The sequence below is a fragment of the Anomalospiza imberbis genome, chromosome 4, assembly GCF_031753505.1.
Source record: "Anomalospiza imberbis isolate Cuckoo-Finch-1a 21T00152 chromosome 4, ASM3175350v1, whole genome shotgun sequence".
NCBI lineage: Eukaryota > Metazoa > Chordata > Aves > Passeriformes > Viduidae > Anomalospiza > Anomalospiza imberbis.
Genome location: NC_089684.1, coordinates 5,578,386 through 5,592,685, shown reverse-complemented (window position 1 = coordinate 5,592,685; position 14,300 = coordinate 5,578,386). Strand labels below are relative to the sequence as shown.

General features: G+C 38.9%; 1 protein-coding gene and 1 long non-coding RNA gene across 3 annotated transcripts; one reads left to right on the top strand and one right to left on the bottom strand.

The window, feature by feature from the left end:
- Window positions 1-542: 542 nt before the first annotated feature.
- Window positions 543-11,985, bottom strand: LRP2BP (LRP2 binding protein). 2 transcript variants are annotated; one of them, XM_068186944.1, is made up of 8 exons: window positions 11,815-11,985; window positions 11,435-11,547; window positions 8,786-8,899; window positions 7,115-7,257; window positions 6,933-7,038; window positions 6,238-6,461; window positions 2,425-2,590; window positions 543-676 (listed from the first exon to the last, which is right to left on the bottom strand). In XM_068186944.1, the coding sequence occupies exons 1-8, from the start codon at window positions 11,858-11,860 to the stop codon at window positions 611-613; spliced, it is 978 nt and encodes a 325-aa protein (XP_068043045.1). In that variant the 5' UTR covers window positions 11,861-11,985; the 3' UTR covers window positions 543-610. The 2 variants fall into 2 exon arrangements, with proteins under 2 accessions (XP_068043045.1, XP_068043046.1); XM_068186945.1 differs by lacking the exons at window positions 11,435-11,547; window positions 11,815-11,985 and adding an exon at window positions 9,316-9,409.
- On the top strand, window positions 6,357-9,507 carry LOC137472145 (uncharacterized). Its single transcript, XR_010998035.1, has 2 exons — window positions 6,357-6,485; window positions 9,228-9,507. It is a non-coding gene; the product is annotated as an uncharacterized lncRNA (long non-coding RNA).
- Window positions 11,986-14,300: the final 2,315 nt, after the last annotated feature.

Sequence of the window (14,300 nt, the reverse complement as noted above, 5' to 3'; positions counted from 1 at the left end):
TAGTATTTATTAGTTTGAGAAGGTGGTATGGTTTGAATTGTAAAGCTTGGTGTTCTACTGGGCAGTTTTCAATTTTGAATCTCTGCAATCCAAAAGTAATATGTATAAAGACTTCTAAGTAAATCTAGATGCTTTAGAAAGTATGTGGAAGGAGGTATGAGCACCACTAACAAGTTAAGCTTTAAAAATGGCCGTGGGCTGTAAGTGAAAATGAGACAAGTTTGGGTTCAAGCTTCTCAGAATACTAAAATTTAAATATTATAGATGCAAAAAGGAAACAAGCATCTTTATTTGGTTTTGTTTTGATTCATGTGCTATGTAGCAATATGACATGAAGAAAATACATCTGTCCCAGTGAAATGTCCTTAATAATCCTAAAGTCTTCAATACGATTTTTAAAAAAATCTGTCTTGGCTTCATCTGAGTTAAAGAGAGTGTGAGCTTTTTATTTTCTCTTTATTTTAGATAAAATGAAACAGTGAATTGCTTTACATAATAATTTACAGAAAGTTGAAAAGCAAGCAGTGATGAACAATCTATAATTGCTGGAGATCAATGATGGTTTATTGTAGGAAATATATTTATATACCAGCCACAGTTAAAAGAAACACTAAATTCTCCCAAGATTAGCTGCCAGTTCAAGGTGGGAAGCAACAGCAGGATCCAGATAGCATGCCTTTAAAAACAAAGAATATCAGAGTTCTGGTTTATAGCTACAATAAAATTGTATGTTATCAATATGACATTAATAAGTCTTTAAGTGTCAAAAAAAAATGAGACTGTCAACTTGCTAAAGTATTGAAGAGTTAACGTATTGGGATTTGAATCCTTTTTCTGATGCCACATAATAAAAAAATAGTATTTAAAATTAGCATACTGGACTATAGTGTTAGTCTTGGCTTTATTTTTTTTTTAGTTCTATGTGTTGGCATGGCACATGCAGCACCACAGTCAGAAAAATAAATCTGATTACATCTGGATGAGTTTCACTCACATCCATCATCTATTTCAGCACCCTTAGGGATGCCCATATTTTCTCATCTCTTACAAAACTGACTTGGTCTAAGAATGGTAGGCCAAAACCAGAGCTGAGCAGTCAATTAAAAACAATACGATTTTAAGTAAGTGTAATTGTACAGTTAACATGAGAATTTTGCAGGTATAAAAACCCCGGAGTTTTCTTGTTTATTTTATGTTGCTTCTTTTTTGGTATTGATTTAGAGACACATGACATCAGTCATAGGAACCATCTCTTTATAGCGACACATTAATGACATTCCTAGATCAGTCTCAGGTGTACAGCAAGTAAATAACAAGTGAAAGCTGAAGTCTTCCTTCAGTTGTGGCAGTTTTACTACACTTTAGAAGACAATGGGAAGGGCTACACCCCTACAAAGCCATGCAGCAATTTAATCCTGATGGACCTCTTCAATGCCTTAACTAGGAATGGTCCTGATACCTCAGCTTATGTTCCTTTCCTGATTGCCTCCTCGTCCTATCCTCTATAACACTCTTCACAGTGGGAGAACAAAATATTTAAAATGTCTGTATTCAGATCACCTGCTCTGCTAAGCCTTCTCTATCAGTGACTTCCCTGGGTAAAGAGCCACAAAATTAGCTTGATAGTTTATCATTTCTGTAACTCTCCATTCATTTAGATTGCACCAAGATGGACACCACAGTATTCTACTTGCAGAAACAAATGGTCACTACATGCACAGAAACCATGGAGTCTCTGAAGCACAGATGCCAACTTGCTACATTCCCTTCAGCTGGTAAAATTACCTTGCCTTGATGCCTTTAGGCATCACTGAAATTACTCAACAGATTAATCTTCTAGAGGCCATTATTAGTATTTTTCCTCAAGCTTATTTTTCATCAGTCTTACTCCAAATTTAGAACTTTGGAAAAAATGTGATTGATTTTATTTCCCCACGTATATTGAACAAAAAAAGCAGTAGATCCTCAGCTGTCAGGAAAAATGTAAATATAAAAATAAGCATGGGAACCAGTTATGGCCAATTTAATAAAGGCTGTTACTGTTAGAGACTCTAAAGTATAGGGAAAAGTTATGATTTTTCAGTTGTGAGAGAATGACAAAAAGCAAATTAATTTAGGATAAAATTATTCAAATTGTTTAGCTAATTTATCTTGCAAGTTTCCGAGCTCTTTGCTGTGGTGATTGCCATAGATTTTTTGCTGTTGTTGGTTATATTGCTTGCTTGAGCAAGTGGGCAGATAGCATCCTTTCAAGGCTATTTTTAGTAGTTTTCAGTACATTTCTATCAGTCTACACGTTCTTGCAAATATTTTTTTAACACAGTGTGGGAGTCCTTAATAAAATAGCAAGTTTATAGACTCAGATCCAAGGTATCACTCCATTTCATGAGATCTAAACCAGTTTGTAAGACTTTCTCAACTTACTTTAGAATAGTACTTCTCAGCAGCATGCTGGTCCTTCTCTGTGCCTCGGCCAAGCTGGAGGCATCTAGCCAAGTAGAAAGCAGCCATAGCAGCCCCCTTGGCTATATATGTTGGATGACAATCAGTCATCTTGGCTAGCATGTTGATGTCATCATTTGCTGTAGTCCTGTTGTGGGATTTAGAGCAATTACATTAGATAATGCTAGTTCAAGCAATAATTAAAGTTGACCATATATGACTTTGACAATGCCTCCTTTCTGTTTATATTATTATCCAAAATATGATGAAATTTACATGTATTCGGTGTCTTCTATTTTGTATTTAGGTTAGTCTTATTTGAATTTTGTGATATTAAACAGCAAACAAGTACAAAACTTTTAAAGTCACTTTCGCTACAGTTATATTAGTTACAAAAGGCAACATATTTTATGCTAATTGTTCCCATTACATTATTTTATGGAAATTATATGTGGAAGAAAGGCAAAGCTCTTATTTAATGTATTTCATGTAGCTCTTATTTCATCTTATTTCACTACATGAGCAATCTCATGTACTGGAAAATGTCCCTGCCCACAGCACAGGGGCTGGAACTAGACAATCTTTAAAAAAGAGCCAACCCAAACCATGCTGTGATTCTGTGATTCTAAAATTTCCAGTTTTTACAAGGATATTGGCAAATTGTAGTAATAGGAAAATCTTGGACATACTGAGAGACCCTGTTTATAAAACTTAAGGAAAACCACTTATCACTATCTTGGCTCAATTATTTCCTTTCTTCTGCATGCTTGCTGTCACCTTAGTTAAGCATGTTTTTAATAAGAACTATTTTAAGAATGAGAGGGACAAAGTTAATTTTGTTTTAACTATCAGGCTAAAATTATCTAGTATAATCACTATAATACTAGAAAATTATATAGCTAAGTGGGAATTTATTTTTTTGTTGTCTTAAAACAAATACCCCAAGCCCCATCTCCTTTCCAGGTACCAAACAGTAATTTTATGCTTCTTTACACATCATTTTAGCTGTGTAAAAGTCACAGACTTGACAGAAGAAGGAAAAGTGCAATTAATTTCAGTTTGTAGATACTTGCTATAAATCAGTGTTTCTGTGAGACTGTTCTCAATGACCCTCTGCATGCCAGTGCATGCTAGCAGGCATGTGCTGAGAATGTTCTTCCACCTAATTTGGTCCCATTAACAAATACAGTAACACAACTGTTCTTATTAGGAAGAACATTCAAAGAAAACAACAGTAATATATTACCTCTTTTTATTCCTGATACATAACATTTCCCCCTTCCTTTCCAAAAGATAATCTACAGAGTGCTGATTCAAACAATGATACCAGTCAAGTCAGGCAAAAATTCTATTTCAGCATAGCTGACTTCAAGAACATACCACAGCAATTGGTAAGTACAACTGCATGGGATAACTGAATTGTTTGAAGTGAAGTATCAGTAGGTAACGTAGACTCCAAATATTAGGCAAGGTTATACTGCACATAGTCACATAATGTTTTATCCTTGTATATAATGTAACAAATGTAGTTGCGATGAACTTAGAAGGAGAAATTTTAGCAGAAGAGGTATTAGTGCTTGATATTACTGGCTGAAGTGCTGAGATTTTTGCCTCAAGGCAATCTTCAAAGTCTAATTAAGTGGAACTGTTTCAAGTATGGTTTCAGTGTTTTATTTCAGAAATGGTCACCTCTGACAGTACTGTGGGATTTCATTGCTATTTTCTGCAATCACAGTTGCAGCTGATGAGGTGCACTCTTTATTTGTCTGGACAATCTACCATGCAGCATTGACTGGAGGGGCTTCACTCCCAGTGAGACAGGCTAGACCAGACTGAACAGTTATGGCTCTGACAGTGCAAAAGAAAGAACAGCAGCAGTTCAGAGAGAAGCAGTCCCCAGCTTGGAGTAGCGCAAACAGCATCTGTAGCTGAACTACTGAATTACCAGAGCTTCTGCTATGCAGTGGCACATAGTGCACCTTCTGTACGATGGTAAGTTGTGACATGTTTACTGCTGTGCAGCAGCAGCTATGTAGACATACCCCAAAAAGCACAAATGTTACCGTGTGCCACTTGTGCAAGCAGTCAATCTATCTGCACCTTATTTCCAGCAAATCAGTAATCTGCTTGACAGATCGAACTTTTATCAATACACTGGTAAACTCTGGAGGTTTGTCACAGAAATGTGCTGTTTATCAGCCATAGAACATTGTGGCAACACTGCTCTGGTCCTACTCGACTAGTTCAAGATACAGAAGCAGACCTGAAGTGGTTGCACTTGTGCCATGTTCCAACCAACTGGGGAATAAGCCAGGCCAACCAGAGCAGCAACAAATGTTCCTTAGCTGCTTCCCAGGTGAGGACCAGAAGACAACCACCTCAAGTGTATGAGTACAGTGCACACAGCCTGGGGACCAAACAGGAGGAACTGGAGCTCTGCACCCACTCAAAGTCACACAGCCATAGGAATAACTGAAGCAAGGTGGAACAACTCACATGACAGGAGGATTCTGATGGAATGATTGGCTGTTTTATAAAGACAGAAGAAGAGGAGGAGTTATGCACTGAATTAAGGAGAATCTTGAATGTGGAGAAGTTAACTGTGGTAATTCTGGAAGCCTTATTGAATGCCTCTAGGTCAGGATCAGAGGGATCATCTCAAGAGGGATCTTACACTAAGCATCTGTTACTGACCTCTGAATCAAGGCAGTTAAGACCAATGAGATAATACTTGGATCACTTAAGTAAGCTTTGAGTAACAGAATCTGGATCTTATGGGTGACTTGAACTACCCAGGCATTACGTGCAAGAAGAATACAGCAACTCCCAGGACATCCATGAAGTGCCTGGAATGGAGCAGTGGAGTTACAGCTGCCTCAACCAAATGTCAGATATGCCAATCAGGATTGAGGCACTGCTTGACTTGCTACTCACAAATCAAGAAAATCTGCTTTGTAGGACCTCAGTGAGTGATAGCTTTGGGTGCAGTGATCACAATATTGAGGATCTGGGAGCTGTTGAGCACTCTGAGGGTTAGTACTAACACAAAGGTTTCAGATTTCAGAATTGTAAACTTCAGCTCACAGCACAGTTGGGAGAGTCTCCATAGGAAGCTTCTATGGAGAATAAAGGACCTAGTGAGTGCTGGGAATTTTTCAAGAATGCTATCCTGGAAGCACAATGAACTGTTTATTCATCCCCTTTAAGGAAAGTAGGTAGCAAGACTTAACTCTAAGTTTGACTTAACTCTAAGTTTCTGAGCCTGCTCAAAACCAAGGGAGAAACATACCAAAGATGGAAAAGCAGGTAAACAGAGGTGGTGGATTCACTGACCTTGTACACTTTTAAGATTCAGCTGGACAGGATGCTGGGCCATTGTGTCTGGACTGTGCTTTTGCCAAGAAAGGTTGGCCCAGATGATTACTGAGATGCCTTCCAAGCTGGGGAGTCTTTGACACTATGACTTTAGGGGTTAAAGGGAATGGTGAAGGCAGGAACTTAGAGGAGACAGTGGACAAGGAAGGCAGGATTGCATGTGGGCATCTGCTTTGGTTTCTAGTTCAAGGCTGTTTTGCTTTATTGGATCAGAAGGAAAAGTTCAATCATACTGAGGAATTGAGAACCTTGTAGTGTTAATTTTGTCATTGGCTATTCTGTTGTTAAAGATGTTTTGCAATTCATTATCTCAAACATTTCTTGAGTTCAATAGACAGGACCATCATCTTATTAATAATTTAAATCTGTTTTACGTGACCTTGCATGAAGAACTTTAATGAGAAATAGAACAAAAATTACCTTTTGGCTAATGCAGCAGCTTTTGAGTAAAATTTTCTAGTGTAGTAATATTCCACAAGATGGCCTTGAGCATAGATGTTTCCAAGTTCTGTTGCTTTTCTCAAACACTCCAAAGCAGCTTTATTGTTTCGACGTATACCTTGTCCATAAAGATACATAATGCCAAGTGCTCCCTTTGATTCCAGATTTCCATTGTCACATGCTTCTGAATGCCAGAAAAAGGCCTAAACAAGAGGCACAAAGCTGGAGTATGTATTTACTTAGCTGATTTTCTTGTATACTCTTCCCATAAAAGCTTTTACACCAATCATCCTGTAAGAAGTGCTTATACATAAAAGAAAGAAGAATCCTTGTAAGGCTTTTCAACCTGCTTCATCTGCTTCATTTACAGTCAGAGCTGTCAGTCAGTGTTACCTGCTGGAATTATGAAGGTAACCAAAGCTGACAGAACTTTAATCCATTCTGTCATTCTTTCTGATACTCTCACTAAAAAAAAAAAAAATAAAAAAAAATAGCTAGCAGTGTCAAGTGAGTCAAAATGAGGAATTCTGGCTATCTGTTCACACAGGCTTAAATGGATGATAATGTCTAACTACTCAAAATACAACTTTAAGAGTCAAATATACCACTGTATTATTTCTCTGAAATTAAAAATTAGTCATGACTACTTTTTATTTCAAAAGGTAGGACTTTACCTTCTTCAGATCTTTTAGAATTGGCATAGAATAAAGCATTCCTAAAGTACTCTGGGCCTTTACACTTGCTTTTGGATTTCCATCATCTGCAGCAGTAAGCCACAACCTAAGAAAATGGGGACAACAAAGTTTAAGAAACACACATTCTTGTATTTTTCAGGAAAATCACAGACTGCCCTTACCTTTCAGCCTCTTCAGTTGAATGTTTAACACCACATCCTTCATAATACGCCCTGCCAAGATTGTATGCAGCTGCAAACTTCAAGTGACTTGCTTCTGGGGAATCAGAGTTGAGTATTTTATTCATGTATTCCACTCCCCTTGCCTAAAATTGAGCCATAGAAGTTATTATGTTCAGCCTGTGAAAAGGATGAAATATATAACCTGAGAATGCACTAACTTCTGCCAGACAGGTAATTTTTTCCCCTTTGAAGAAAGGCTAAGGCTTACTGGCAGGACAGCTTGGGAAACAGTGTCATATCAAAGCAGAACTGATCTTCGGTTACTAGACAGCCCCTCAGTTTCTGAGGCCAGCATATTTTTAGTGTGAAACATTTCCTCATAAGTGTTCATTTGATAATATATTACTCTTCTTGACTGACAAAATTTTTCCAAAAAATATTACTGTGCTTACGTAAATGAATGTCACATCCTACACTTGTAACATTTTCAATTTCAGAATTCTGAGAACTTTTTAATATTGCATATTGTATCTGAAATAATAAAACAACCTTAACAAGAAGGCAAAGTGATACATAGTACACTTTGAAGTCCCTGCAATTAAAATACCTTAGACTCATAAAGGACAAAATCTGATAATGTTAAATAAGCAGATGGAGAACATTGCATATTAGCAACTGGGCCTCAGAAGTACTTTGGAAACAAGATTTACACTGTTAGGATGTAGCATGGGCACCCTGTTTAAATACACTGGAAACAGTCCTTTATAAAAGGTTTTGCTTTTATTTAACTTTCATATTGTAATACACAAGAAAGAAAGAAACTTTGTTAAAATGTTTACTTGCAAGTAAACAAATGTGGTAATTATGCAGACATACAGAAAAAATAAACCACCTCTAAACCCCAATCAGAATGTTTTAAATTCTGTTGACAATGCTGTAAGAACCAGAAAGGAGTCCCATTTGTTAATATACTCTTTGGTTCATTTTTCTTTGGCCTTCTGTCTTACAATCGACCCTTTTGTTCCTAATGCTTGTGTTCTTTCCTAATGCCACTTTTTAAGATCATCTCCACCAACAAATTAACTCTCCTTATTGTAGCCAAACATTCCTTTGTCTTCCTTTTTTGTAATATAATTCTTCAGTTTGAATTCTTCAAATGCTTACAAATATAATTTTTCATGTGTCTAATTTAAGAATAATACTGTCAACCATTGGCAGAAACACAATCATCTCTGGCATCTGTTCTAAAAGAATAGAAAATACTTTAAAAAAACCTTTGTGCCAGACATCTTATGCTTTCAAATATAATTGTTTGATTTCCATTTTGACTCACTTTATTTTCAGGTACATAATATGCTTATTAAAAAGTTAAAAATTTAAAGCAATTTTTTAACATAAAGCTTCCACATAAAGTCCAACCAAGCCCTTGAAAGTTAATTTTAAAATAGAAATTACTGTATTTTTTACTCCTATTTTATTATAACCATTTTTGAGAACCTCCTCAACCCAGAGCCTTCGTTCTTTAATGATGCTCTGTAAACATCTGCACTTTATGAAACTCACTCTAAATGAAAAGGCTGTTAATTTTAAACTAAATAATCATGCTTACAAAGAAGTAATTATCAGCTAATATTAGAAGAAAAATAAAAAGTGTGCAGCTAAATTACTCACAGGGTCTTTTTTAGTGCCAAGTCCATCATAATACATTACACCAAGCTGATACATTGCTTGAAAATCTGTATCCTTGATTTTTTCAAATAGCTTTAATGCTTCTTTGTACAACCCCTGGGAAAGAGAAAACAATCAGTAAGTCTCTGATATATACAGCCTTACAATTTTTCAACCTGGTGTATTTCTCTCATGAACGAAGAACAAAAAATTGCAACCACAAGAAATGGCAGAAAACAGCATAAGTTAACAACCAAGAAAGTTGGGTAACCAAAAGCCATTCTGACAGACTTTCTCCCCTCCCACAAATGGCCATAAATCTTTTTAATTTGAGGAGATAAACTTTAGTTCAGAGTCACTGCCCTGTCTATCTGACATCCTTTATTTAGGTCAGCTGTTCTTACACCTCGAGGGTTCAACAGTCTGCTTTTACATCTCTGCTAAGGGTTGGTTCCACAAAGACTAATAAACCAGATGTCTGAAGACTTTAATGGACCCAGATGTCTGCCACACATTTCTTATGGAGATATCACCTGCAACAACAGAGGTTCTTTCACTCCTAAGAATGAATCTCAGAGAGTACTTGGTTCTGCATTAAGTCTGAGAAGAAACCACATTTAAAAATACAGTTAAACAATTGTAGTACAACAGTTAACTGAGCTTGGTGTCCAAACTGAAATATTTTTACACATAAACACTAAGTAAAAACAATAGGGAAATTAAAATAGTCTTCTCTATATTTTTACTTCAAATTTTCTGTGTGTTTTGATTAAAAAAAAAAAGTTCAGACTGCAAAAGCTTGGAACTGAGTAACAGTTCAACAGTCAGTCAAATGTCCTCACAACAACCAATCGTCCCCTATTAATCCTGACCAAGCTATTATCTTAAACTACTAATTGTCTTGGAAGCTTACCCATTATGACTGTGGGGGCTTTGTATTTTTAAAGAACTCTGGAATAAAAAAAAAAAAAAGCCATTTTCTTTTTGCAACTAGCTGTCATGAATATCAGAAAAAGAAGTACAGGAGGCACATTTAATCTCACCTTTTCTGAGAATTTCCTTTCTCTGTGAGGGAGACATAGGGCTGTGATTAGGAAGTGTGTTTTTTTTTTCCCAATATCTAAAAGTACAGTGCTATGAGCATGTGCATTTTTAGGCACTAGAGATATATACATTAAAAAATCTGAAAATTAAAACCTGCTCAAAGAATAAATTCAGGGATGTACAGCAATATCTATCATGGACATCCAAGCCAGCTTGTCAAGAAACAGACAGGAGTCTGTTCATTCCGCTCCATGGAGTCAGTCTCAGGTAATTCATCAAAGAAAACATTAAAGACAGGGCCCAGAAAGCAGAAAGCCCGAGTGAGTTAATTCTGTTTATGCTGCAAACAGTGAGACTAATTTACACTGTACCACTGCTGCACTGTACACAGTACTGAATCCGTACATGTCACATCAGAAATACCTGACTCCGTGTTTCTACATTCTTTTCTATCTTCCTGAACTAAGTTCTAATTTCCCAGGAAGCTGAGGTTTAAGTTCACCTGCCAGCCAGTCTTACTCTGTTCCCTGAGTGTTATAAACGCCAATCACTTGGTTTTTAAAATTTTAAAAGTTTAATAATAATAAAATAGTTATAAAAATAGTAATACAATTAGAGTAATGAAAATTTAGAGTTAGGACAATTACAAGACAATAAAAAGCAAAGAATTACGGACGTCCGGATGCTCTCAGGCACTTAAGCCCAATAAGCATGCCTTGTGAACAAAGGAATAACCTTTAAAAGCAGTAGCCTGTTGCATATTCATACATCTCATACATGATGCATAAATTCCTTGCAAATTAAGAACTTTTCTGGTTTTTGTCAACTTCTTCCCCTTAATCCTGGTGGTTCCATAAAGATGGAGAGAAGGTGGAAGAATGTTTGTCTTTTCCAATAAGGAGGCAGTAATTCTTTATGGGCCCCCATCATTGTCATCTCTGTGTGAAGAGTTTCTTCATTATCTCATCTCTTGCTTGAGCTAGTAAAAAAAAAAAACCCCACATACATAGGTTCTATTTTAACTACAAATCTACATTTACCATACTATTAAAATGTTAATACAGCACTTCTAATCAATATAACATACACATATAGTATTCAATTTAATATTTGCGAAAAGCCAATCGTAAAATATGCATTTTTCACACTGAGGATTTACTTTCAAATACTTGGATGACCGATTTTAGCTGAAGTGAGCAGGGACACAGATTTTGAAGGTAATACATTTCAACAAGTTCCAGTTCCCAGGTGGGGAACGAAGATCAAAAGCTGTGTCTTGGTCAGGGCTCACTCTCACTGGAACTGAAAACAAAGTGTGTTGTATTTGGGCAGTCAGCTGTCCAAAAACCCAACCTGGCCTGGAAGTTAGCTATAAGGATAGGCTACTGCTTACTTATCTGGGCTTTAGGACACCTGTGAGGGAACTGGAATACCTCACTAGATGCTTGGGGAAATTGTAGCTTATTTATGGGGAACACCTGGGGATATTAATGAATGAAAAAAGGCATAATGCACCTCTTTTAGGGTTTTTTTATGGTGTCTCTTTTTCACTGAAAAGGTGTTGAAAATTGTCTGCTTTATAATATTTACTTAAAAGAGGGAAAGCACCTGTTCATAGTATCGTTGTCCATCCAGAAAAGGTGCTGGAGGATCTCCGCCCGCCTCTCTCCTCACCAGCGACTCCCCCGATTTTGCCAACAGTGCACCGTGGGAGTGGTTCTCTGCTTAAGAACAGACACACGTTTGGGTTTGTCCCCTAACAAGTGAGACCTGCTTAAATACAGCAGAGGTCTGAAGCTGGCCGGGTGCCCTTTTAATACGTTCTTCAAAAGACTAAGATGAGAGAGAAGGCTCTGTTATAAAACCGAAAAGCTGAGTGAAGACAGCTGGAAGGACACGCTCGGTGGATACAGCCTGACCCTTGTGTGCGTGCAGTCCGCCGTGGGGGAGCTTGAGCCCGCGGCGGCCGGGCCGGGCGGGAGCGGTACCTGGCAGGGCCGGCTCCTGCGGCAGCCGCTCGCAGCGCGGCGCCATCCAGCACCGCCGGCCGAGCTCCGCCGGCAGCCCCGCGCCCGAAGGCGGCTCGGGCCCAGCCTGCCGCGATGCGCAGGCCCCGGCCCGGCCCGCCCGGGGACGGCCACAAGGGAGCGCGGCCGCGGCCCTCGCTGGTGCCGAGCTCCTGTCGCGGCCGGCCCTGGATCGGGCCTTGCTGCTGTGCCGGGGCCTGCCGCAGCCCTGCCCGGCCTGTGCCGGCACCCGGCGCCGCTCCATAGCTGGGCCTCCTCCTAGTCCTCCTGCTGGCCTTCGGCAAGGCAGGAGGAGCGCTGGGAATGTGACGACGGCGCTCCTGTTTGGGCTTTGCGCCACCTCCGGCCGCTGTCCGGTGCGATCTGTCAGTCAGCGACGGGGCGGGTGTGGGCCGGGCGCCCAGCGGATCTTCCCGCTACCGCCGCCTCTGTCCCAAATGAAGAGCAGAGGCCCAGAATGATCTGCAGAGCGCTGTAGGCAACAGGAGCAGAAACTCTGAATGCAATTCAGAGAAAAAGGCACCAGGCCATGACACTTCACTCTAGCAGGCGGGACTTCATACCGCTTCCAGTGAGCAGAAACTGTTTGTTTTAATGTAGTTTGTTTTGCCCATATTAAAAAAAACCCAAAACTTAAAAGGATAACTGAGGGAAAATGCTGTTCGAGGTTTCTCCTAAAGCGTAAAGCATTGCTTCCACTTCTGTTAATTGCTTCTGGCTGTCTCTCTTACAAAAAGCGACTAATGTGAAAATGTGTGAGAGTGCTTTCAGAATAATCTTTAGCTGTGCTCCCAGCTTTTTCTTTTTTTCCAGATGATTATCATCCTTCCATTTTTGGCAGTGTGATCTGTTTCTATAGCAACAGGGGCAGAGGCAACAATCAAAGATTTGCAGATTTGTGTGGTTAAAACCGCGCGCTCAACGTGATGTTTTCCAGCAGTCCCAAGTGACTTTAAGTACTAGGAAACTCCTAAAATTAATCCTGATTCATTTTGTGCAGATGATATAACCAAAGAAGTTTACAGGAAAATACCTTAAGCATCAATTAATTACTTGATTTAACAGGCAGGGTGAAGAACAGTCTGTGAAAGCAGCAAAGACAACTAACTGCATGGCTGCTTTTGATGCAGAAGGGTGTGAGATTCACCCGCACACCTTGGTTTATCTGACCGCTTACACATTTATCAGAACCATCTTCCCAATTTAATTTTGTTGATACTCGTGTGCAAGATGCGTGATCTGAGACAGAAAGCCCAGAGGAATTTTTGCTGAGTTATGTTCCAGAACAGCTGTAGCCAGGAAGCCCTGTCCTAAACTGGCACTTGGGGCTGCCCCATACAAAACAGATGAGAATTGTAGCTTCTGTGTTTATACCAGTACAAGTGCCGGTTATTCAAAAGCAGAAGTTCTGCAGGCACTAATGAGGTGTGCAAAATGTGACCTGAAGCTCGAGAACTAATTAATAGCAGGAATTTGAAGAGAGTTTTGGCTGGCCGGATGCAGATGTAGGTGGCTAGGCTGGAAAGATGAGATTCCTCGGGTGCAGCTCTAAACCTCTGAATTGCTGAGGTAATGTAGGGAGGAAAGATCTTTAAAACAAAAACACCAAAACACAACCTCTTGGGCAATCCAAAACTATTCAGTCTTAAGCTAATTCTGAATATGTGTGTTTTCTAAAGAGGCATTAAAATTGCATAAAGGTATTTCATCCCTAACAAAGCATAGTTAGAAGTGTAGGAATTTTATTTATTTGTAAACGAATGAGCTTGGCTAGCTGTTCAGGGAAAAACCCAATACAACATTTTGTAATTACACAAGCATACTTCTTTCCATATAAAAAACTGTCACTTAGTGAAACAATTCTGCTGAATTCATCACAGCCTATCTACCTGGATTTCTTCAACTTTAAAAATTGTACTGTGTACGCTCATATGTCACTAAAATAATTTCTATTAGCTTTCCCAAAGAAGCAGAAGGTTATTTCATCATGTTTGTGAATTAATTTCAGAACTATGTATGCCCTAAAGGAACACTGTTAGGCTTCTTTATCCCTGTCTCTGTTTATTAAAACCATGCCATTGTTATTTTCTTTTAAATACGTGACTTTCCATTTTTTGAATGATGGTAGTGATTATGAGAACTTCCATAACAAACATGTAGGCATTTCACACAGAAGGAAATGCCATAATGCTAACAGAACAGAATTGTGCACCTTGGACACTCACCCTCTCTAGCATACTTCAAGCTCATCTAAGTGATAATCAAAGCTTTGTCTTTGCAAATGTGTTTTGAGCAAAGATGTAACAGAGGTTGTGCCCAGATCCACCACTGCCAGTTCTAGTCCTCTGGCTGCTGATGAACTTGCTGAAGGCGAGAGCTGGGTTTCACAGCGTGGCTCGTCTGGCCAGTCTCCCTGGCCTAGTGGCAGAGCCTGGGCAGGATGATGG

Bases quoted from the DNA above. Each gene is read 5' to 3' on its own strand.
- LRP2BP (XM_068186944.1), bottom strand. From the start codon at position 11,860: ATGGCGCCGCGCTGCGAGCGGCTGCCGCAGGAGCCGGCCCTGCCAG. The intron at 8,900-11,434 runs GTGCTTTCCCTC...TCTCTTTCCCAG, and splicing joins GACAACGATACTATGAACAG to GGGTTGTACAAAGAAGCATT. The intron at 2,591-6,237 runs GTAATTTTTGTT...ATCCCACAACAG, and splicing joins GCTGCTGCATTAGCCAAAAG to GACTACAGCAAATGATGACA.